The sequence below is a fragment of the Diplotaxodon limnothrissa genome, linkage group LG12, assembly GCF_057381915.1.
Source record: "Diplotaxodon limnothrissa isolate DT_005_m linkage group LG12, D_limnothrissa_male_GT1.1, whole genome shotgun sequence".
NCBI lineage: Eukaryota > Metazoa > Chordata > Actinopteri > Cichliformes > Cichlidae > Diplotaxodon > Diplotaxodon limnothrissa.
The window spans coordinates 4,433,294-4,457,630 of record NC_140607.1 but is presented as its reverse complement, the minus strand read 5'-3'; the positions used below and the strand labels follow the sequence as shown (position 1 = coordinate 4,457,630).

The 24,337-nt window shown below is 40.8% G+C and overlaps 1 protein-coding gene and 1 pseudogene across 2 annotated transcripts; one reads left to right on the top strand and one right to left on the bottom strand.

The window, feature by feature from the left end:
* Window positions 1–666: 666 nt before the first annotated feature.
* LOC146620698 (poly [ADP-ribose] polymerase tankyrase-1) lies at window positions 667–14,933 on the bottom strand. Of its 2 annotated transcripts, XM_085367044.1 has the most exons (28): window positions 14,452–14,933; window positions 13,674–13,898; window positions 11,329–11,424; window positions 11,166–11,202; window positions 10,849–10,924; window positions 9,418–9,438; window positions 7,805–7,899; window positions 7,658–7,724; window positions 7,220–7,406; window positions 6,967–7,088; window positions 6,728–6,819; window positions 6,326–6,404; window positions 6,064–6,235; window positions 5,866–5,945; window positions 5,534–5,679; window positions 5,199–5,364; window positions 4,860–5,079; window positions 4,450–4,559; window positions 4,056–4,244; window positions 3,671–3,917; window positions 3,428–3,510; window positions 3,184–3,304; window positions 2,990–3,087; window positions 2,775–2,849; window positions 2,461–2,566; window positions 2,168–2,354; window positions 1,918–2,074; window positions 667–1,832 (listed from the first exon to the last, which is right to left on the bottom strand). In XM_085367044.1, the coding sequence occupies exons 1-28, from the start codon at window positions 14,900–14,902 to the stop codon at window positions 1,746–1,748; spliced, it is 3,792 nt and encodes a 1,263-aa protein (XP_085223170.1). In that variant the 5' UTR covers window positions 14,903–14,933; the 3' UTR covers window positions 667–1,745. The 2 variants fall into 2 exon arrangements, with proteins under 2 accessions (XP_085223170.1, XP_085223171.1); XM_085367045.1 differs by lacking the exon at window positions 9,418–9,438.
* A 5,524-nt stretch (window positions 14,934–20,457) lies between these two features.
* LOC146620697 (uncharacterized) lies at window positions 20,458–21,464 on the top strand (annotated as a pseudogene).
* The last annotated feature ends 2,873 nt before the right edge of the window (window positions 21,465–24,337 follow it).

Here is a 24,337-nt window from a genome sequence, read left to right as displayed (position 1 = left end):
TGGACCCAGTGGAGGTGGTGAGTGACAGGAGAATGGCGGCTAAGCTGTCATCCCTGTTGGACAACGTCTCCCACCCCATGCAGCAGACTGTGACAGCACTGAGCAGCTCCTTCAGTGGGAGACTGCGGCACCCACGGTGTGGGACGGAGAGATTTCGCAGGTCTTTCCTCCCCACTGCTGTCAAGACTCCACAACAAAGACTTTAACTGAACAAACACACACATCCACACATGTGCAATAACACTAAGTGCAATAATCTTTTCTGGCATCGTTGTATTTTTACTCAGTTGTATATAGCATTCGTATTCTATTTTTATCTTATTGTATATTTTTATTCTATTTTATTCTACTGTATATAGTATATTATTTTATTCTATTCTGTACAGCTGTGTACTGTATTTATTCTTATTGTATTCTAATTTTTGCGTCATAACTTTTGCACTGTCCACTTCCTGCTGTGACAAAACAAATTTCCCACGTGTGGGACTAATAAAGGTTATCTTATCTTATCTTATCTTAGATGCCAGTTATTTGACTGCAATTTCAATCATACTGGTATAGTTGCGCATCAAGCTACATTAAATCCCTAACCTTCGACTTTACATATCATAAAAGAAATGGATAATAAATCAGACGCTCAAAACACAAGGAGCTGTTAATGGGACATTTATTAAAAAAAACAAAAAACAAAAACGGTATAGGAGAATCAGAAGGCATTAAAGGAAAAATACAGATGTCATTTACAGTTTAACTCAAAAAAATTGTTAAACAGCAACAGTTATACACAAACATTTACACAACCTGTACAAATATTTTTCCTCCGCAAACTTGCAAGTTAAATTTCAAAATAACTTAAATAGTTTTCTACGTAAAAGTGCAAATCCATATGGGTGTGATGTCTGTGAGTAAAACCATGGCGACAGAAAGGGTGCTTTGAGCTCACTGGCTGTAGGATGTCCACTTGTAAGGAAACACAAACACATTTAGCTGCGTAGTTATGATGCCTTGCACTGACCAGCAAATCAGTACTGTAATATCCCAAACAGTCCCAAACTCTGTGACGCCCTTTCTCAACCAATCGTGCCCAACCCTAAATAAAGCCACCGTTAAACATTGCAGTTCAGTCTTTGTAGTGTTCTCGGGTTCAAAGTTTGGAACGTCAGCATTACAGTATAGCAATGACAACCTGTTACATGTATGGTAGTGTTATAGGTTAGCATTAAAGTCACAGTTAACCACAGACCATTCTATACAGTCTTGAACCCCAAACACGACAGGGTTGTAGTAGTCCACAGGTTTCAGGTTTCGACAGCAAGTGTGAGTAGAGGTGAGGCGAAGGCGGCTGCTGCTGATTCTCCACAGTCACAAGGTATGAGGCGACAGAGAGTGGCAAACTGTTAATGCTGAAACTTCAAAGTCTCTACAGGCATCCTTCTCACTGGTGAGGAGGGGAGACATATTGAAAACAAAAAACTAACCCACACACGCTATTGGGCTTTACATGCTTCTGTAAAATCATGCAGCCGAGTCCAAAACAGAAAAAAGGAAAAAAACTAAAAGAAAATCACCATGAGGAGTATTACAGCATATCTGCTCATGAAGCACTGGTCACCATGGGCTCTACTGGACAGAAAACTGGAAATGTGTTTGGTAAATAAAAACGGTGTTTAGGCATTTGCAATACAAATGGGGGAAAAAAGAAGCAAGCATCGAGTCTTTGTGTGAGTTTGTGTAACATGAAGTAACTACGACTTCTGCTCGGCTCCTGCTGCAGACTGCGCTGCGCTCTCAGGCTTAAGGATCTGGTAGGTGATGAGGTACTCTGGGTAGGCCTAAAGAAAACAAAGCAGGGTGTCAGCCAATATTACACAGCATGTGTTGCTTTTTGCTAACGCTATGGCCCGAGTTCTTAATTACCTGCTCTCCTCTGTAGATGACGTACTCGGCGTAAGCTAGGCCGTTAACGCTGGGCCGCCCGATTACTGAATGATGTCCTGGGGGAGCGTGAGCCATCTTCATGGCACTGAACTGTAGGAACGACTTCCCCAAAGTCACTCGGCAGAAAAGCATTTGCCTGAGAAGTCACAACATATGAACTGAGTACAGGAACAAAACTTTGCTACAACATCTTTGTGCTGCAGTTTAATGGGTGACAGCCAAAAGTTACCTGTGGCACAGGTAGCAGGATCGGTCTTTGTGTGTTGGGCAGCCAGTGCCTCCACCAATGCCGTAGACGTATTGATTGCTTTTTGAGGAGTTCTCTGCAAAATAGATACCTGCTCCAAACATCCCTCCTATGTAGGCGTGACGCTCATCAAAGCCTTTGTGAATGATGGCATTGATAAACGGGGAGCCTGTAAGAAATTGTGGCAGGATGAAGTTACACAGTAGTCAGGTTTTCTGTTATGTCTGCTGCAGACACACAGAGCACATAGATGGTGTGACAGTGGGCGTGGTTACCGTGAAACAACATCCGCTCATTGTGATGGTTGTGGTTCTCGTCTGCGATCTCCTTCTGCCTGTGGGTGTAACGTTCCCTCAGCTTCTTGTTTACCACCTTTTGAATCTGTGTGATACAGTAGGGTACATTTCAAACAGGATGCAGGGAGTTGTGTTTGTTTTACACCATAAACTAATGACTCCTCCCAAACTGCTGTAATATTGAGGTTTGTAACCCCAAAAATATACTAAATAAAGATTTTAAAAAATAGCCAACACTTGGTCAGTATTTTGCTGATAATCAAAACAGTCAAGTAAAGAGTCAGCATTCAGACCTTAATGATGTTGTATCTGCTGAAGACACCACCAGCATTGCCTCCATCTCTGTGCTCTCTGATGGTGCTCTGCATCTGTGTGACACACATGAACAACAAGATTTGTTATAAGGCACTCTGTCCAGCTATCGCTACATAATAATTTACCAGGTATTTAGAACAGCTGCATTAAAAAAGAGACACTATTTTTGGGTAAATGCAGCTTCTCAGCTCACCTCCTCCTCCACTGACTGGTACTCCTTGTCTTCTGGGGCGAGGTCTATAAGAATGGTTCCCTGGCTGGCACAGTGGAATGTCAGGTATGGGTTGCCACCTGAGAAGTGATCAAGATTCAAAGTGTAAAGATGCACACTCTCTATTAAAGTAGTACCAAAAAAATCCCCCCAAAAGCCACTGGGTTACACCTCACCTTGTTGGCCACCCAGCAGCCTCTCAACTCCCTTGATGAGCTTGTGTCGGTGGCCATATGCATTAATCCCGATCTCCTTCAGCTCCTCATGGCCCATGTCAGCCAGCACATCCAGTGTGATCTGAGAAAAAAAGAACCCCACAACAAATTGAGACCTTTAATAATTTAATTTTGGTCAAACGTATAACCAGCGGGTTACAGGTCCAGCGTAAAAGGTGTGCTTGCTAGAAAAAGCCATTATGACCTGCTCTCTCTCAAAGATGTCCCTGAGGTGCTCCAGGCCCAGACTCTTCAGGAATTGACTTATGTTCATGTCCAGCATTGCCACTATGAAAAAAAATAAAACAACAAAACAAAAAACCCAGAAGATTTAATAAAACAAATAATTGTAACACAAGCTCCCCAATCTCTTTTATGTCCAATTTGTCTGCTTAACAAGATTTTATAAACTGAGCAGTGTTTGATATAAGGACCGCAACAAACTTACTTTCCCCTTCCTTGCGGTCAGTGCCAGTGGCTCCATCTGCCACCCCGGAGGACCCTGTAGCAGCGGCAGCAGCCAGCTCAGTGAGGGGCCCGGCAAGGTTGTCTATGCTGCTGGCAGCTGAGAGACAAGAAGGCGTGGAGGCAGGGGAGATGACAGAGGCGCTGACCACTGTGGCCTGAGGCTTAAAGCAGCTGGGCAGGGCATCCGGTGGCATGGCATCCATCAGCAGGGCTCGGATGTCATCAGCCTGCAGGAATATACAAGTTAAAAAAATTCAGCAAAGGAAACAGCCTGAGCCTTTCAACGAGCAAACATATTAAAGTACAGAATTACATTTTATGGTGCGTTTAGTATCACAGTTATTCTTTCAGACAGGAGCCATTACCGTAGCCAGATCCAGAGCAGTCTGCCCCTCCTGGTTCTTCATGGTGGGGTCGGCTCCATGAGCCAGCAGCAACGCACAGAGCTGTGTGCGACCCTTCTGAGCTGCTTCATGGAGGGGTGTGAACGCCCATTTGTCTGTGGCATTCACACACGTGTTGTATTTGATCAGAAGGGCTGCAATATCCACATGCTGCGAGGAAGAGAGGGAACAGATCACAAGTTAAACCCTGAACTTCAAGTTAAATAAAATAACACAGTTACTGACACAGAGTTTTCAAGAGCTGATGGCAAGGTCATCAGCTCAAGTATCTTTTCATCTAAAATGTTTACACTTTTCATGTATCTACAGCTACAAAACCCACAAAAATGTTTCTGTTTATGTAGCTGAGACTGACCCCGTAAGAGGCAGCATTATGAAGAGGGATAAGGCCTCCTTTGTCCTGTGCGTTGACGTCGGCCCCGTGTTCTAATAGATACTCCGCCACTTCAAGGTTGTTGTAGCCAGCTGAGAGAAGAAGAAAAAAAAAAAAAAAAGAGTCAGTGCAACTTCCTTCATATGAACACACTTCGAAAAGTCTTTTTTAATGCATATTTAATTAGATGAGATTAGTCTCATTGAGCTCCACTCTTTTTACAGCTCGACATGAATAAAATGCAAAGGAAATACTGTGTAAATACAAAACACATAAGACCAACAGCCAGAAAAACAGGACATATTATGTTCCAAGTTTTTATGTCAAACAGTGTGTGAGTTAGTATTTTTACTCAGTACAAAAGTATACAAACACATCAGAAGAGCTTGTACCTGCGAGGTGAAGCGGTGTGGAGTTGCGCCCCTGTGTGTCTCTGCAGTTGATATTCTCCGGGGAGCAGAGCTTCTGGACCCGGGCCAGGCAGCCCTTCTTGGCAGCATCCAGCAGGGCGGCATCGCCCCTCAGCAGGTCCTGGATGTCCGTGTCCCCATCTTTCACCATGTCCAGCGGCATGTTGCCATCACGGTTCTTCTTGCTTGGGTCGGCTCCATGCTGAACAGAAAGGTTTAGTTGATCGATTTTATAAAAATATTTGTTGCACATGACACTGAGTGACTTTCCAGGCCAAAGTGATTCGTTTTCCTGTCAGAATCATGAGGGTGGGCGCTTACTTTGAGCAGCAGTTTGCAGATTTCATATTTTCCTTTGGCCGCAGCCTCGTGAAGAGGGGTGAACTTCCAAAGGTCGGCCACGTTCACTGAAGCTCCATGTCTGACCAGCAACTCGGCCACTTCATAGTGACCATAGGAGCACGCATTGTGGAGGGGAACAAGACCACTGAAGGAGGAAAACCGGCAGAAAAAAAGATCACATTTAAGAGGGAAGAAAATGTGTTTAAAGTACTGATAATTACGGCTTAAAAGGCTTTAAACATGATAACTTCTGATGTCTTTTATGACATTTTTAGTGAACTAACAGACTGTAAGATGGTAGTTTAAGAACTCACCCCTTGTCTTTGGCGTGAACGTCAGCTCCATGGTGTAGCAGGTATTCAACAACAGCCACTCGATTGTAACCGGCCGCAAAGTGCAGAGGAGTGGAGTGGCGCCCCTCCAAGTCCCGACAGTTTACGTTCTGGGGGGTGCAAAGTTGCTGCCAAACGTACATTTTCTAATTAGCCAAGTTTACAAGACATTACATTTTATATCACTGCTACTAGTGAGCATGTGGAACTGATGTGCTACAAATTTTACAAGTGTACAATAAAGATTTTATCACAGTAATAAGTCTCTGTGAAACTCATCATGAATGATCAGGCAGAAGAATCAGTGAACTTACTTGCACTGTATCCAGATCTCCTGCTTTGGCCGCCTCCAGAAACCTGTAGTCCACGTCAGAGTTACGTGTGGGAACATTTTCTGGAAAAGAGAAAGACAAAAAAAAAAGCTGTCAAAGAAGGACTCACATACACCATGTGATGATCAAGAAAAATAGTGTTTTTTCCATTTTCTTGAAAGTTAGAAGTGCGGTAATCACCGTTGAGGATCTGTTGCACAGCTTCGTTGCCCATCTGAGCAGCGGTGAAGCCCTGCAGAGACACAATGGAGGGGTCGGCCCCGTAACTCAGCAGCAGCTTGCAGGTCTGGATGTGACCAGCCAGCGCCGCTCTATGAAGAGCTGTCTGACCCAGAGTGTCCACAGCATTGACCTGGAGTCAGAACGAAAGAGGTTTCTAAGTTTCATACCAACAACTCTCCCAAAGACCACATTTTTTCAAAAAGGAAATGCAAAAGCACACCTTTGCTCCATGTTTCTGCAGCACCTCAAGGATATCATTGTGAGCTCTCTCGGCAGCGACGTGCAACGGGGTCATGAAGCTAAAAGACGTCACAGATGAGAACATGTCACCATTATCACTCTTTAGTGCTGAATCAGCAGCTTTTCGTTTTTTTAAAATGTTTTACATCACGGTCTCACGTCTTTGCGGCACTTTAATGTGTTTTTACTTGCAACACATTTTTTTGCAATTATGTTGTCACATCTTAGACCACAGAGATTAAGTTGCTTAATTTGGAATAAAATGCTTATTATAATTATTATTATTATATCAGCTACATTCATTACCTTTAAGATGAACTCCTAGTTTATTTGCTTCTTACTTTTAAAAATACAATCTAAAAACTTTTTGTTGTTAACTTACTCTTTGTTCTTCTCATTGATGTTGGCACCTTTACGCAGCAACAACTCGGTCACCTGCTTTCTCTTAGGGTGGGGTGAAGCCACAGCACAGTGCTGAAATACACATTAACATTATATTAGTGCCGAGCTTCATCTTCATTATGCAGAATTATGCAAAGAACTGCTGGTAGCACAATGAGAGAGAGAGAGACAGGCATGTTAAGAGAAACTACTGGCAAGCTCCATAGACTTGATTCTGACCAGAGCTGTTTCGTTGGTCTGAGGATGTTTGAAGCTGATAATTTCCAGAGCCAGCGTCTTCTTCACTTTGGCCACGTCCGCCTCCCTGGCTGCCTGCAGCAATGAGTGACCTTTGAACTCATCTAAAAAGAGATGTGGAAATGACAAATTAGGTATGGTCTAATGATTTGGGTTTCTAAGTACATGAAAGCTAATCTTTGTGGAAAAAAATGCCTGCTGATGAAGCCTTTTAGGTGGCTTAGCGAGAACTCACAGGTAAGCCTTTCTTTCAGCTCTGGAGTCGGAGCCATGTCCACAGCACTCTTGCTGTGGCAGTTTAGGAGGGTGGGGTCAGCCCCGTGGCTTAGCAGCAAGGAACAAACCTCCACTCGGTTCTTGGATGCTGCCTCGTGGAGGGGAGTGAACTGCCACAGGTCCATGGCATTCACACAGGCTCCATGCTGCAGAGAGAAACAGCACAAAACGTGTACAGGAGAAGGAAGAAACATTTGTTTCATCACATCAGTATCTGACATAACAAAATGTAATTAGTGTCTGATTACAATTCCTAGCACTACGTTATTTCCTAGTTATAACTCATGACATGATTTTACAAAGCGAAACGAGTTACACTTATTCATTGCTCAATAACATTTCAACCAACCCAGAGTCCTAAAAGCACAAGCTCATCAAATAAGAAATCGTGTCTTACTTTAAGCAGAAGCTCGGTGACCTCGTAGTGACCGTAGGAGCAGGCGTTGTGAAGAGGAACCAGACCACTGCCGGACAACACACTCTGGTTAGTGTCGTGACTTATACTTAAAAGGACAAAAGAGAGAAGAGAAAAAAAAAGCCTCACCCTTTGTCCTTGGCGTGAACATCAGCCCCATGCTGAAGGAGGAGCTGAACGATGCGGACCCGGTTGTACCCAGCAGCCAGGTGCAGCGGTGTAGACTGCAAGAGAAAGAAAGCCTGTTAACATCGTTCGTGGGCCGGGTCGGTGCATACTGCCTTTGATGGCCACATGAGCGAGCGGCTGATTAAGGCCAAAAGCAATTGTGCTAGAGCAGGCTATGCTCGGTGAGTTGCAGATGAATGGCGGACATCGTGATGCAGAGTCAATGAGTTTGTGGGGAAAATTCAACAACAAAATTCAGTTGCTGTTGTTACTATGTCTGACCTGAGCGACGACGAGCAACTTTAACCTCACTAGTCATCTAACTCGATTTCCAATTGATAAGATCACAAAAAAATAAATCTTTTAGGTCTTAGTACTTCGAAAATAGGTTTGATGCAGTAAGCTGAGGAGTAGTAAAGTCCAAAAGGCTGCTTGTGAATTATGGTTAGGATACAATATCTGACTTACTTTCCAATTCCAGTTATAAAATAATTAACAAATAAATAAAAAGAAAAAAAACAATAGAGACACACAAAAATGCTTCCAATTTTAATTTCTATTAATTTTTCAATTACCTGTGTATAAAAACAATCATTCAATACTAGCTATTGAGTAAATAAAATTATATTGAATCCCAACCATAATAGGATGCAGTGAAGCTACAATAAGCAGGCTGAGAAAAAACAAAAAATCAAATAGCCTAATTTCAGCCAAGAAAAATGAGAATTAGTATAAGCAAAGCTGCAAATCCCATTTCAATTGCATTTGTTCACTGTTCAAAAATCTGGCTCAGGTCAAGCTCACAATGAAAAGAAGGGACATTGTTTCATTTCAATCCATGCAGTGATGTTAATATAAAAATGCAGAAATGTAAGACTATTAAGTGACAGTGAAAAAAAACAAAAAACAGCTCTGAATAATGAGAGTTGAATCATGGAGGCTTCATTCAGTTTGGGATGACACAGGCAATTTAGAAGCAATCAACATGGAGGGAAGAGCATAGCACTAGAATGGCAGGTTAAGTTTAGACCATTCATTACTGCATACCAACTAATCCAACAAGGACATGTGAAGTATACACAAGTTACAATGACACAAATTCAAGATTCGATTGACAAACAAAGTGCAGAGGGGCAGGCCTTCAGGCATGCATGAATTATCACCATCATCAAAAACAAAATTAATGAAAAGATAAATCAGACACTGATTTATGTGCAAGTGATCGAAAGCTGGAGAAGTGTGGGTGAGTGTGCAGAGGAGAGAGGACAGACGCTGAAGTAGGCAGGCAGTGGGCATTTTGTGCTCCTCTCCAAATCCAAAAAGATGAGTCGTCACCATGACACCAACCCAGTTCAGTCGCTCACTCACATTCACGCACACACAACAGAGGAGCATCAGGGTAGGATAAATGAGTGACCCGTACACCCAGGTCCATGATGTGCAATTAACAAGTGACAGCCAGCTTATTGGTCAAATAAAAACGATGGATTAAAAATAAAAGAATAAAAACAAAAACAAACAAAAAAGATCACAACAGTGCATCAATTAAGTGGCCGTTATCAAGGTCAACTTACCAGCATTTTTTGTGATGTTGACTGATCGACAAATGTTGCCAGAGTCACACGGAAAACAAAATGAAACAAAAATTACAAAATGACAGTGTCTTTTCACAGCAATTTCTCTCTCTCCCTTAAAGTCAGTGAAACATAAAGCGCAGTAAGACAATAACCACTGTTTGATCCGTCAAAGACGGTGTGAGATTAAATGTGACACGGGGCCAGAGAGGGTAAGTAGCTGGAGGATGCAGTGGAGACTGCTCCTCCTCTTCTTAGGTCTGCTTAAATTCCAGACCACATCTCCAAAGTGGCTTACAGACCTAGATCATGCAAACATCAATTCTACTGCAAAGAGGTAACACTTTAATTTCTGATGGAAAAAAATACGGTTAGAAGTGAATGACATGTGCTGAAAAACTGTTAGCAACAATGAGTTTTCATGGAATAATGAAGGTAGTAGTTATGTTTTGTTTTAAGCTGGTTAGAGAAATAAACACATTTATTCAGGATAAGAAAGCTAATCATTCAATAATTTGAAAATAATGCATGAGGGACCAACCCCACCCCCCCTCCCAAAGAAAAGAAAAAAGAAACACACACACACAAACAGTAGGAGTAAATGCTCCTGTTCATAGGGATGCAATGGAAACAAGATCCCTCACCTAAATCAGCCATGATAAACAGTGTGTAAAGTCTAAAAGAGGAGTGCCAGCTGTGTTTGTACCATTACACATGTAGTTCCCTCAACCACAAAGAGGAAGACAAAAAACAAAACAAACAAAATTAACAGGAGGAAACCTGCATGGTGATCTAAACACTGCTTACAGTGTAATCACGTCCCACTAACAAAGACTAAGAACTGAAAATGACACAGAAATAAACTGTGCAGAATACATTAAGCCTAGTTCTTTGATCTGACCAGATGTGCTTCCACAGAAAATAGATTTCACAACTGACCAAACATGCTGGAAAAATATAGTTTTGGGGGTTTTTCGTGTAAATTTATGTCTACTTTAGCTTCAAGAGAATGTATACAGAATCAACTAGCCTGATAAACTGGGTTGAAATAGTGCTTTTAGTGGTTTCCTTGAAAAAGGCTGGACAATTAAAAGCCAAGTTGAAGAAAACTGATGCTGTTAAAATGAGGATGATTTCACAGCAGCAAATGGATTGTGGATGGTCTCATGAGAGTCACGCATGCATGATTAGAGAATAAGAAATGTCTAAAACAGGTATTTCCAAATTAAGATGGCCCCAACATAAATCCTCTATAGAAACACCATTCAAACTAATTCAGACTCCTTTAAACACATGCTGACTGAATTAAAAAACAAACGAACAAAAAAAACACAACGTGCATTTTCCCCCTCAAAATCTGAAGTTTTGGAAACACACTAGTAAACGTGTATGTATGTATTTGGTGTAATGTGCTACTTGTGGCTCATTTACCTTGCGACCATCGCTGGCGTGACAGTTGACATTTAATGGAGTCAGCAGTGCCATCAGTTTTTCTTCATTTCCACTCCTGTAATTAGATGGTTGAAAAGACTCAGATGTTGTTAAATCAAAATAAATTGATGGAAACTAGCAACTAAGACGAGGTCAATTAAAGTCAGATTAAAAGGATATCACATGCAATCATTTTTCTCCTCCTTCATATGTTTTAACTCTTAAATGTGCTTACAGAATCACAGGACACACCAGCATCGTTTCTATAACTGCAGTTTACCCAAGAACTTCATGTCATCAACTATTGACACACTCACCTTGCTGCTTCCAAAAGTTCATCCTTCTTGTATTCACCTGGAACAAGAAAAACTCTCAGATTAGAGAAACGTGTGAAACACTTATACATAAATATTGGCATGTGACTTAACTTTACATAGCATTTATTGCTTATGTTTGTTTGGCACATTAACCGAGACTGACCAGTGAGAACCGCCTTAGCTGAAGGGTCAGCCAGATCCAGAGCAGACTTGCCATCGGTGTTGCGGATGTTAGGATCAGCTCCGTGTTGCAGTAACACTGCAAAAGATAAGATGAAATAAACAAAAACTTGCATTTTAACATTCCTTTTTTGTGTTACTCAGAATGCTGTGCATATTAATAAAGAGGAAGGCTGGTTAAACAGCATAGATAATAATAAAAGACACAAAGTTGAAAACAGTGTTCAAGCTGGCACCACCTCTATATTTTAAAGAGCCCCAGGGGAGAACGCCACCTCGCACAATGAATGCTCCAGCTCATCAGACGTTTGCACATACACTCAAAGAACTAGAATGACATCAGTCTTGTATTCATCTGGATGAAAATGAGCGCTTAGATTAGAGCCTGGCATGCAAAACACTTCACATAAATGTTTGCAGTGGATATAACTTTCCATGGGCAATTACAGTCTCTGTTTGTTTGGCAAGTTAAGTGCTGAGAATGAACCCGGCTGATTTATCAAGTAGAACCTCAGTTATTTCCACACAGGCACATTTTATTTATACAAATAATCCGTATGAGTCAAAGACTGAGGCTTAGGATGGCTCATAATGCCAGTTCAAACTAGGGCTGGGCCATATTATACCGTTCACGGTAATACCAGTATAATGTTAGGCAACGATAGGAAAATGAAATATCGCGATAGAATATGAGTAAAACGCGCATGCGCAGTGCCCTTGTTTTCATACGCACATGGCCGATTGTTGAGCGAAACAGATGAACCAGAATTGGTTTGTAAAAATGGTGCAACTTCAGTGATGTGGAACTGGTTTGGTGTTTGTCCGTCAGATACATGACAAAGCACCTTTTTTGCAGAACATGCAAGCGGCCGTCGTTATTGTCGGACTAAGATGCTTAAATCTGGGAGTAATCTGGGTCCTAAACTCCGTATGCTTCAGGTCAAAGAACACTGCAGCATCACTGAGAGTTAAAAACTGTCTAAATTCTTTCATCTTTAATAAAACGATCAGCATTGCTGCTTTACCAGGTGTAACTATGAAGTCTAACTTCCAGGCATCCATGAAAACAAAATTTATTACATTTAACGGAGTTAGAAGTTAGCAGGAAGCTAGCGGAAGTTAGCTCGCTAGTTTCGCTAGTTGCCTAAGCATGATATTGCATGTTCTGACTGAGAGATTTCTGAAAAATTCAAACGTACAGCTCTGCTATCACTTCCAACATAAATGAAGACAGGAAACTAAACAGCAGTGACGTTTGTAGGGTTACTGAAGTTGGGCTAGCTGGTATATAATGATGTGCTACGTGATCGCTAGCGACACAGCTATGTTAGCATAAACAGTGAAGCTGGAGGACGAACACTAACACTTTTACACTTATAAAAGTTAACGTTAAGGTTCCTGATAGTTGGAGACAAATGCAATCGCATGGCAGGGTGCTGTAAACAGACCAAACTTCAGTCAGGAGAACAACTGAGATAATCCATCCACAATACGAGGTTAGTCATTAATATACTGCAACATGGGAATAGAGCAGCTGCCAGAGAATTCAACATTAATAAATCAATGGTACAGAAGTGGAGGAAGCAAGAAGAATGAGTTTAATAAAGTTTGATTTATCTGACTGCTTTGTTTCGCTTAATGTGCCTTATAATCCCGTGCACCTTATGGTCCGAAAAATGCGTACTGCACACTGCAGTTTAATGTTGCAAAGCACCTCTTTTTAACTTCAGTGGATATTATACATGGTTATGCTCAGTATATGTCAGCCCATTTCTACTGGAAATGCCTTTTGGTTAAACTTTCAGCAAGGAATTTGCATTTGCACTGTTACATTTTTATAAAGCTTTAATGTACATAAAAACCAGCTTCTTGTTTAAGTGAAAATAAATGGAAGGTTGTCTTTTTGCGCTAGTAATGTTGTGGAGTTGTATTTTGTCTCGCATCAATTATATCGTCAGTTATATCGTTATCGCAAATTTTCAAATATATATCGTGATAAATATTTTTGGCCATATCGCCCTAGTTCAAACTGTTTCTTTACTCTTGAAATGAGTCCACAAGATGTACTTCTACATGGCAGCCATCCCTGCATAGGCAAATGTTTATGTAAATTAACAAATAAAAAGGTTATATAGGCTATAGAAATTTGATAGGGGAAAAAAAAAACACTAAGGCATTTGTTTGTGTGTCACCCCAGTGTAAGTAATGTTTTCAGCCTGCTCTGGCTGTTTTTCCTGTCTCACACACATATTTATTAAGTTTTTCACTCCCACACATACACAATTCCATATTTGCCTAACCGTAGATATAAACGGCTAGCATCCTTACCAATGCACACATCTATCTTTCCCTTGATGGCAGCCTCATGTAACGGAGTGTAGTTCCAGTTGTCTCTGGCATTTGGATCTGCGCCTTGACACAAGAGGAGGCTGACGACTTCTGCGTGTCCAAAAGAGCAGGCATTATGCAGGGGGATGAGACCTCCATCATCCCTAGCGTGAACATTGGCCCCAGTCTGCAGAAGGTGCTCCACAACATCTTTTCTACCAAAGCCTGAAAGAAGCACGTGCGTTGAGTTTTTCCATCTATATTACATTAAGCGTTTTGCATAAGTATCCTGTTAACATTAATAGCTTTTAGCCATTCACAGGAAATATCCCAACAAAAACAACACTTTATAACTATATTAAAATATAAATACTCTTTATACGATTAAGCATCCGTATAGATACACAAACTTCTTACCTATAATAATTGCAGAGGTGTTGTATTTAATTTAGGGCTTGGGAACTTAGCAAACAACATACACGTAGTAGCATACTGTTAGTTTTTGTTGCAGTTCATGCTAACGTACGGTTATCCTAACTAAAAGATACGACGGTTTGCGTTTCCTAGCTAAATGTTATTAGCGGCACAGCTTATAAAACAGTTATAAAACGACAGCTTAAAATTATAGTTACATTTTAAGGAATATATAAGAAAGATAAATGTAAATAAAATGTTAGCGCTAGCACTAAACAAGTCAAGCAAAACACATTATCTAGCTAGCCGCCCGCAGTATGTTAGCTAATAACAAGATGCTGTTGCTACTTCATTAGCTCGTTACCCGCAGCGAAATGAAGGGGGGTTGATTTTCGACCAGCCATGTCCTTCGCGTTTACATTCACCGAATCCACAAGTCTCTTTACTCTGGATACGTCTCCATTACGACAGGCCTCGAACAACTCCCTGAACGCCCCACCGATGCCGCTGCTGCCGTCGGTGGGACTGGCAGCTCCAGAGCCAGGGCTCGAAACGCTGCTGCTACCTCCGCCAGAGGTTGTCGTGGTGGAGCTCGCACTGCTCGCTAAGGCCGGGGCTGGTAGGTCTGGGGAGGCCAAAGCCATTTCAATCCCTCCGCTGCACTCCCTCTCATTCTCCGAAGGTCCGACGGCCGAGGTCAGCAAAGCCATCGGCGGAGAGCCCGGAGGAGCGCCAGAAAGAGAGCCGTTTCTCGGCGGAGACTGTAAAGTATTTTGCTGTTGTTGCTGCTGCGATGAACGTCGAGACACCGCCATTACAGCAGCTCTCAGGCGATAATAAAAGCAGTTCCTCCTTCTTTCCGGTGAAAGTGGTCGTGTTTCCTGTCAGCTGTTTTCTTAGTGGAGCCTGGCAGTGGACCCCCTCCCCGACTTAAACTTACTATAATGCATTGCAAAACACATTAAAAAATATCGTCTTTAGGTATTACATTGCTTTATTGCCTTATTTAAAATTGATTATTTAATTTAAAAGAACGTACTAAAAGACTGAAAATAGGTTTGTGAGATTTGGGGGGAGAATTTTTTTAAATAGTTTTTTTTATGTGAAATATATATTTTATATTTCACAGTGCAATAAACAATTAATAATAAAAAATAATAAACGAACTTTAAAAAAAAGAATTAATTGCTTTGGGGGGCTTATGCCTGGGGCGGCAGAGATAATTAAAAAAAAATCTCAAGTAATTCTCAATTGTTCCACTGGCAGACTTCTTTTCCGTACAATAAACCGCAAAAAAACTGAAGGGTTTTCATAATGTTTAAGTATAATATGACATCAGATATGGCAGCTTTTGTTCTTGATGTTTGTTTTTTGATCTTTGGTTCATCTATGTTGACCCGGAGGTCCCGGTCAACACAGGTGCACTGCACTTTGAGCTTTTCCAAAAAAAGATCAATAAGAAAAACTACCACAGACCTTCCACGGCACAAGAAAGACTGAGCGGACTGGCAGTAATTAGTATTAACAATAAAGTTGGCCATCAGATTTCTTGCAGTGATGTAATGATTTTCCTTCTAGAAAAGCTTGAAAACAAAAATGTTAAGAGGACGGAGTGTTGAGGAAAACCAAAAAAGTCAAAAGTCTGGATTCCAATCATTCATTTTCAAATGTAGTTCTTCTTATTTTTACCAAAGTGTTTAGACATGTTTACATAGTTTTCAGAACAAATTTATACATCTTGTTCCCTTGTTTCACCTACGTCTATGAATTTACAATACTGAAGTATTTCTCTGATATATTTTTTATTATATTTAGTAGTTAGAACTTAAAACATTAACTAGGGACTGTTTAATTGAAGGGATTTTAATTTTATTTCTATTTTTATGGCACTTTGTTGTTGCACACTGCTCTTACACTTTATTTAAAACTAGAAATAATAAAACAGTTGATGTGTTTCAGCCTGTAACGTTTAGTGTCTGTTGGTACTTCATCACTTTGAATAAGTGTAAGTCAACACCAGGCCCCACTTTCAGTCTTTCCATTTCTCCTTTCCAAACACATGAATAACAGTCCATTATTTTCACCGTTAAACACTAAAATATTCTTGACTTTTTTAATAAACAAATTAAACGACAGCCAGCATCCCAGTTATTTCAAACTTTAAAAAAAAATCTCCATCCCCGTGTGGAAAAGTTTCACCTTTGCTAACTGCATGCTAAAGGAAGTAAAGATATTTTCCAACTTAAAATCTCAATTATTTTCCAAACTCATTTCAACCAATTTTTTAATTTTAATTGTACCTTATGTTCATGTAGGACTCAAGAAAGCGTACTTTGAACTAGGATCCAATCATGTGATTTGTCATCCACAGTTCTCATCATGAATGACGTCTCCTGTGACACTGAGTGCTTCAACACTTTCATCACTCCTGACAACAAGTGATTTCTTTGTGTAAAACCAGGCAGTTATGCAATTGGTCAGAAATGATCTGTCCCATAGACAGGGATGCAGGTGCCCAGCTACGAGCTGGTTTATTAATACTAAGCTAAAGAAGAAAAGGAACTCACTGTAGTTCTCACAGCTCAGGACAAGCAGACACCTGATGTTGAGTGACTGAATGGAACTAAAGCAAGAATTCATGATGATGACAAAACTCTGCATATGCAGTCAGGAGACTGATGACCTGTGAAATGAACTGTTAGAAATGTGCAGATATGTGTAAACATTGATCAACATTTAACATCCAGCATGGAGCAAAACTTCTGACCGACATCTATGAGAACCTTTAATCTCGTCATCTTTGTAGTGAAATATGACTCATTAAACCTTTCCATGTATTTTATCCACAGTGAAAACTATTCACTTTGCTGGACCCCAAAATCACATGTGTTCAATTCATTTCATTAGATACTAGCAATACTATTAAATTGGACCTCATTACTATCATATAGCAATTAATGTGAAACTGAGTCATATCATAATCTATATATGTAATATGTTTTTGCCTGAATCTTCCACCACAAACAGAAAGAGGACATGTGAGCTGCTGTCTGAGTAACAATGCAAATACACACCAGAAATTGTTTAGTAAAGACAAATTTAATAAATGAAAGCTGGTGAGAGGGCCTTCAGTGCATCCATCCATCCATCTCTTCTGCTTATCTGGTTCAAGGTTGGAGCCATCCCAGCTGTTATGGGGTCAGAGGCAGGGGCAAAACCTGGACAGGTGGTCAGTCTAACACAGAGAAACACACAACCATTCACACACACATTCAACCTAACTGCATCGCTCTGGACTGTGGGAAGAAGCCGGAGTACCTGGAGGGATCCACAAAGGCATGAGGACTCTCTTGCTCTCAGGTCACTGCCGTTCACGCTGCTCTGAACACTCTCAGTTGTCTTTGGAACAAATAACACCAAATGAGAGTGAATCACTTCAGAACAACAGGAACACTCCTGGTTACTGTGAGCAAACGTCATAACAAGATGAATATATTTACCATTTTAATGAGGGAGAATCTTCTGTGTGGAGTTTCTTCTCAGCGTGACTCTTTTTCCTGACTTTTAGAAACAAGAGGCAGAAAAGAAAGAATAAAAGTTAAAACCTCGACAATTTTCTATATTTTAGGACAGAATTTTAGAAACAACCTTAAACACTATTTACTACTTACCACTTTGTTCAGGCTTGCTGGTGTTCGACATGCTTCACTTTATATTAAATCCTGAAGCGCTTCCTCAGTGGAGTCGGGCTCTGGATGCTGTTGTCTTCCTCTTAGCACCCTTTGCCGACGTCTTCAGAAAACGGCAGAGAACCGACATGAGAACTCTGCCGTCTGCGCTGTAGTCTGTTACTCTCCAGCGGTTCGTCATCAGTGTCCTCTGTTTGGTAAACGGTGGAGATGACTCTGGTGGGGAATGTAGTGAAGAGAAAAGAGTTTCCAATTGCTTTATTTTTGTTTCTCACTTTAGTCACAGATCATCTTAGATGAACACCTGGAGCACCAGGAAAGACATTGCAAGCTGTACCTCCTTGTATCTGGAACCAGCAGGGAGGCCATTAACATATACTACCTTGTGATGGATAAGAAGCTCATCCCCTTCCAGGAAACCACATCATTCGTAGCCATTGATGAACGCTTTAAACATTACTGTTTTCAGTTTATGAAAACAGATGATGCTCCAACAAACTTTTAGTTGAAGTTTTAAAGTGAATGAAAATAATTGTTAAAAATAAATTCTTAAAGTAAATTCAAGAACAGCAGCTAAGACCCAAATTAATATGCAGTGTTACTGCCCATTGAGGTCATTGCAGCATGCACTTTGTGTGGTTTTGACTTTTGTTATGAGTCATTTATGGCTAAAGAATCCTTGTGTAACGCAATCTGTACTTACACCAAAGCTTTAATGCTTGGAAATCAGGACTATTGACCTTGAGCAATTCACTAAGTGTCTGTATCATCAATTTCACCACAACACAATGTTTTAGGCCCCAAAAAATCTGTTTCTATAGAAAGAGGTTACAAAAATTGAAATGTGTCCCAAAACTCTGTAACCCATCAGAGGCTAGTTTTGTAAAGGAGTTTGGTAGTAGCTGCTCCACCATAGGAACAGTAAGACCTCCAGCACACAACGAACACCACACTCACTTAACATAGACACATTTATTAAAACACAATTTTAAACAATAACCCTTTTCTTTTACTGTCTTTCCACTCAGTGTTCCCAAAAAAAACAAAAAAAAAAAACTTATCAAGGTCCTTTGGCCAAAAAACAAACAAACACCTGAGCTCAGGGAAAGGTAAAGTGCAACGTTGGGGCCCTCCAATTTGTTCCTACCACCCTGTTGGAACAGTGTAGTATCCAGTAACAGCATCCAGAAAGCAGAAGCATCCACTTGCAGCAACGACCATCTACCAGGTAGGATGTTTCAGTGGAGTCATCAGATGAGGAACATCATCCAGTAGGAACAGGATACCAAAGGAAAAACCAGCCTACACACACCCGGATGCTGGAGAATTAACCAAAGCATATTCATGACTTCCAGTATCACTAACGGCTCATCTAGCAGTCTCAACATCAAAAAAAATACAGGCTTGTTCATGTAAAAAAACAAAACAAACAAAAAACAAAAAAACCGAAAACAAACACTGTTCAACTTTTTTAGGCATGAAAACATCAAGGCCTGGACCTGGACTAGGCCTATCCGGTCTTTAAATGACGTGATGAATCCTGCTCCTGGGTTCAGACTACTCTGTTTATTAAAGCTGTTGTGTTTTTAACATGTTGTAATGCTTTGTATTTTGTTCCATCTTAACAAGGCCCAAAAAAAAGAAAAGAAAAAAAAGTCAGTGATCACTGTGGAAATCTCTCGGGTTTTAAAACCTTATGATTTAACTACAACCTAGCTCATGCAGCAGTAAATAATGACTAACCTCGTATTGTGGATGGATTATCTCAGTTGTTCTGACTGAAGTTTGGTTCTTTGCAGGATCCTGCCAAGCAACTGCATTTGTCCCTAACCATCGGGAACCCTCGCTTCAACTTTTATTTTTTTCAGATATCTCTCAGTCAGAACATGCTATATTATGCCTGGGTGAAAACTAGCGAGCAAATTCCCTGCTAACTTAAATTTAATAAATTCTGTTTTCATGGATGCCTGGAAATGGCTAATGACGTGCTGTGATGCATTCAATGACTGCCAAATGATCAGAAATCTCAATCTTCGGAAAACCTGAGTTACACTCAGCATTTTTGCTTACACAACAGTAGGGAGCCTAATGGTAAAGACCTGTGTTCTTCAGAGCAAGCTGAAAGACAAATACTTGATAGCTTTAAATACTGTTAATTACTTCTTGGACACAGATTACTTTTTGGCACAACATCACAACATTGGCAAAGAAGTCACTTGGATGAGTGACGAAACGTTTCTCCCACTCACTACGTCCAGATGAACAGAATCAACTTTTGGAGATTTACTTTCCTGGATGATTGAGGCTGCATCAAGTCTGAATAGTCGTTACGAATTTCAGTAATTTTTTTTATAAAGTGGTGATTTTTCTTTTTTTTTTTTACAGCATAGAAAACCACAAAGATTGGCAAAAAAAGAACATGCAATAGTAAAATTAAATGAGAAAAATAATTTTTTCTTTTGAATAAATGAAATTGGTTTTAGGTGACACTGGGAGTCATGGTGATGAGGATGGCGTGTTTGAGCTATGGATATAAAATCAGAAGGAAAAATTGGAATTCGGTTTCACATTTCAGTGCAAACAGCAGCTTTTTCCTACTAGTGCTGTGAAAACTCGGATTTTCCGAACTTTTCAAGAAACGAAGGAATTGCAAAATGATTTCTGCCGACTTAGATCGTTAGATGCACCTGCTATCCCTTTTGATTGAGCGTGAGAAAGATCAATGCTATGGTAAGTACAGCAGGCTAAAAGGTATAATATAATATGTCAGACTGCTGTGCGCCTCCAATATAGAGGTGTGAGGTTTCTCACCTAAATGCAGCTGCTTTATTCTCAGCAGATTGTTGCTCAACTAATATGAAAACGTTAGTCCTTAATGTGAATGCGTATTAAAACCTCAATGAGAGTCCATGCAGCCTTACACCACATGAAAATGTGAAGGCTTTCATAAACAATGAGTTCTGCTGGGAGCTTCTTACTGTGTGTGGAATAACATATGATGATGTGAAGCCATGTCTTGACAATTTAAATTCAGGCTTTAATTTGTGCGATCACATGATTAATGTAGACGCACGCTTTGTTTCCTCCTAGCTGAGCTGGTGAGTCCAACCATTTCACGTCAGATGGTCGTCATTAACTTGAGGAACCGTCAACTGACCAACAGCAATCTGGACTCCATGTCCCACCTGGTCCTCACTCTATACCATAACCTGGTGACGGGGTCCAAGGACTTTCCTCACATACTGTTTAAAGGATTGCTCCACCGGGACCAGGTGACGACACCATTTGTCCATGTGAGGCTGAGCCAGAGAGAGAACACCGCTCCTTCTCCTCCTACGGACTCACCAGCTGGGATGATGCTGCCGCCTGTGGGCTCCAGCTCTCATCCACGCTTCCTGACTCCAGTTCTTCCCGAGAAAGCATATCTCGCTGTGCTGAAGGCAGACCGGAGGAACTGCGTCCGCACCCTGACTGTCGACGGCCTCCCCGTCACCAGAGTCATCTCCACCGTTTACCGAACAGAGGACACGGAGATGACGAACCGCTGGAGAGTAACAGACTACAGCGCAGACGGCAGAGTTCTCATGTCGGTTCTCTGCCGTTTTCTGAAGACGTCGGCAAAGGGTGCTAAGAGGAAGACAACAGCATCCAGAGCCCGACTCCACTGAGGAAGCGCTTCAGGATTTAATATAAAGTGAAGCATGTCGAACACCAGCAAGCCTGAACAAAGTGGTAAGTAGTAAATAGTGTTTAAGGTTGTTTCTAAAATTCTGTCCTAAAATATAGAAAATTGTCGAGGTTTTAACTTTTCTTTCTTTTCTGCCTCTTGTTTCTAAAAGTCAGGAAAAAGAGTCACGCTGAGAAGAAACTCCACACAGAAGATTCTCCCTCATTAAAATGGTAAATATATTCATCTTGTTATGACGTTTGCTCACAATAACCAGGAGTGTTCCTGTTGTTCTGAAGTGATTCACTCTCATTTGGTGTTATTTGTTCCAAAGACAACTGAGAGTGTTCAGAGCAGCGTGAACGGCAGTGACCTGAGAGCAAGAGAGTCCTCGTGCCTTTGTGGATCCCTCCAGGTACTCCGGCTTCTTCCCACAGTCCAGAGCGATGCAGTTAGGTTGAATGTGAGTGTGAATGGTTGTGTGTTTCTCTGTGTTAGACTGGCCACCTGTCCAGGTTTTGCCCGCCTCTAGCCCCATAACAGCTGGGACGGCTCCAACCTTGAACCAGATAAGCAGAAGTAGGGCTGAACGATATATCGCATTTGCGATAATATCGCGACATGATCAAGTGCAATTTTCTAACCGCAAAGGCTGCGATTATACTCTGGACATGTCCAAATTCATGGGCTGCATCCTCCTGAGGCCGCATTTGTAGACCGATTACGTCACAGCGACGCGCCGAAGGCTGTCCAAATTACTACCATATCCCAGAATTCATAGCGCGGCCCAGCCAAACTCCAGTTTCCAGCAATGGCGGCCGCTACTAAGTTTTAAAATTACTCATACTAATCTTTCTGGGTCACAAAATAAACTTTTAAAATATTTTCAGGCGAGAAAGTAGTTGTGTAAACATCAAATATCTGCTCGGTTTATCAAGATATCCCATATTTGCAAAAGTGCTTCGACGTTTTCAGAGGCGTCTGCTACCCACCAGCTCGACAGCTAGCCGGGAGCTCGAGGGTTACTGATGCGGCCGAGAACGGCACAACTCCCGGCACATCATTTTCAGATCACCGCGGAGTTTCGCTGCTCGGGTTAAACGTAATATATAAGTCACTTAGACAACCTAAAAATGTTATTGTTGGGCTTTTTTCAGTGTTTTGTTTGTTCGTGAGTAAATCGGTTTGGCTGAGATTAAAGTTATTAGATTAGATAAAATAAAACTTTATTAATCCCCCGGGTGGGTTCCTCCTTGGTTTTCACACAGCTGACTAAACGTCAAACAGAAAACTTATTAAACAGAAGTATGAGACAGTCGAGAATTTACACCAGTGTCTGGTTATATTTTAGATAGCAAGAAGCAGACGGCCGAGTTTATTAAACTCCACCGAGACAGCGGTGACGCTAATCAGAACTAGACCGTCCAATTTCACGCCTTTAAATTTTAAAGGCGTGTTTGTGTGTGTGTTTATACAATTGCTATTATGTTTGCACTTTATGTGTAATGTTACTGACTGCAGAGATCAGTAAGATGTGTGTATTTTTTATTTATTAGTTTTATTTATTTAATATTATTTTTTAATTGAATGACTGTCTAGTAGTTCACAGATGTCGAAAAACTGAGTGTGGTAAAGCCACTGATTTTGTTTATGTATATTTCTGCAATCTGCACATTGTACTGACTTTCATTTTAATGTTTACACCAGGGTTCCTTGTCAGCACTTTATGCTCAGATGTTTGTAAGCTAAAAATAAACTATTGTGTATGTTCAAATATACTGTTGTGATTGAAGAAGTTAAATAAAAATGTCAGTCATCAATTCATGCATCACCTCATGTCATCATAACAGAGTGTCTTCCAGGAAAGAACAGTTTAAAATTAATGTAATATAGTATTGGCCATACTATATGATGTATTGCTTGTCTTTGTTTAATAATACAGAAGACAAAGACCTTAAAAAAATAATCGCATATCGCATCGCAATCGCAATATTGGGGCAAAAAAAAAAAAAATCGCAATTAGATTATTTTCCATAATCGTTCAGCCCTAAGCAGAAGAGATGGATGGAAAGATGGAAGGATGATCCAAAGAGAAACATTAAAGGCCCTCTCACCAAAACAAGATAAGAATGCATTTTACATATGAATCTTCATTCATTCATTCAAATGTTGAAACTAGGGCTGCCACAAACGATTATTTTGATAGTCCACTAGTCATCAATTATTTTTGCAATTAGTCGACAGCCTATTGCACCAGCATGCATCTGCTCTAATATAACTATCATTAGCTTACAGCATGAAGTGTTTAAGAGAACAGCATGCTCCTCGTCAGATTGATGGGAGGAAAAGAAAATTCTAGAGTTTAACTAGGTGGCTGCTATGCTCACAGAACTGGGATGGTTTCAATGAGCATGTAACCAACATAACCAAGGTAGGTAGTGGACATGCTGTTCACCTGCTCCCTCAATCTCAAACAATGCTTCAATTGGCTGAATGGGGAGATGTGCAAGTTTATCTTTCTGAAACAATTAGCACATTGTAGTGACTTGTGAACCACAATCCATCATGGAATTGCATTGCACACCCTCACACAAAACAGAAGCTGCACAATGAGGATCTAGCAGACTGGCTGGCAAGCGAGATTTGGAATCAAAATCTTCAACCATTGTCTGGGTTTTTATTTTTCTCTGAAAATGAATGCTTTGGTCAAATAAGGTGGGATTGATGCTGGTCTCAGCTCCTGGGCGTCCCACAACAAGAGCTGCTACAAGTTTAAAGTAAAAGGCTCAGTAACCTGTTGGGCTTGGAACCTTTCTTGCTTTGCCTGACAGACTAGTGTCTGGTTAGGTTCATTCAGACGTCGAGCAGCAGTATGGTCATCTTCACCACATCTA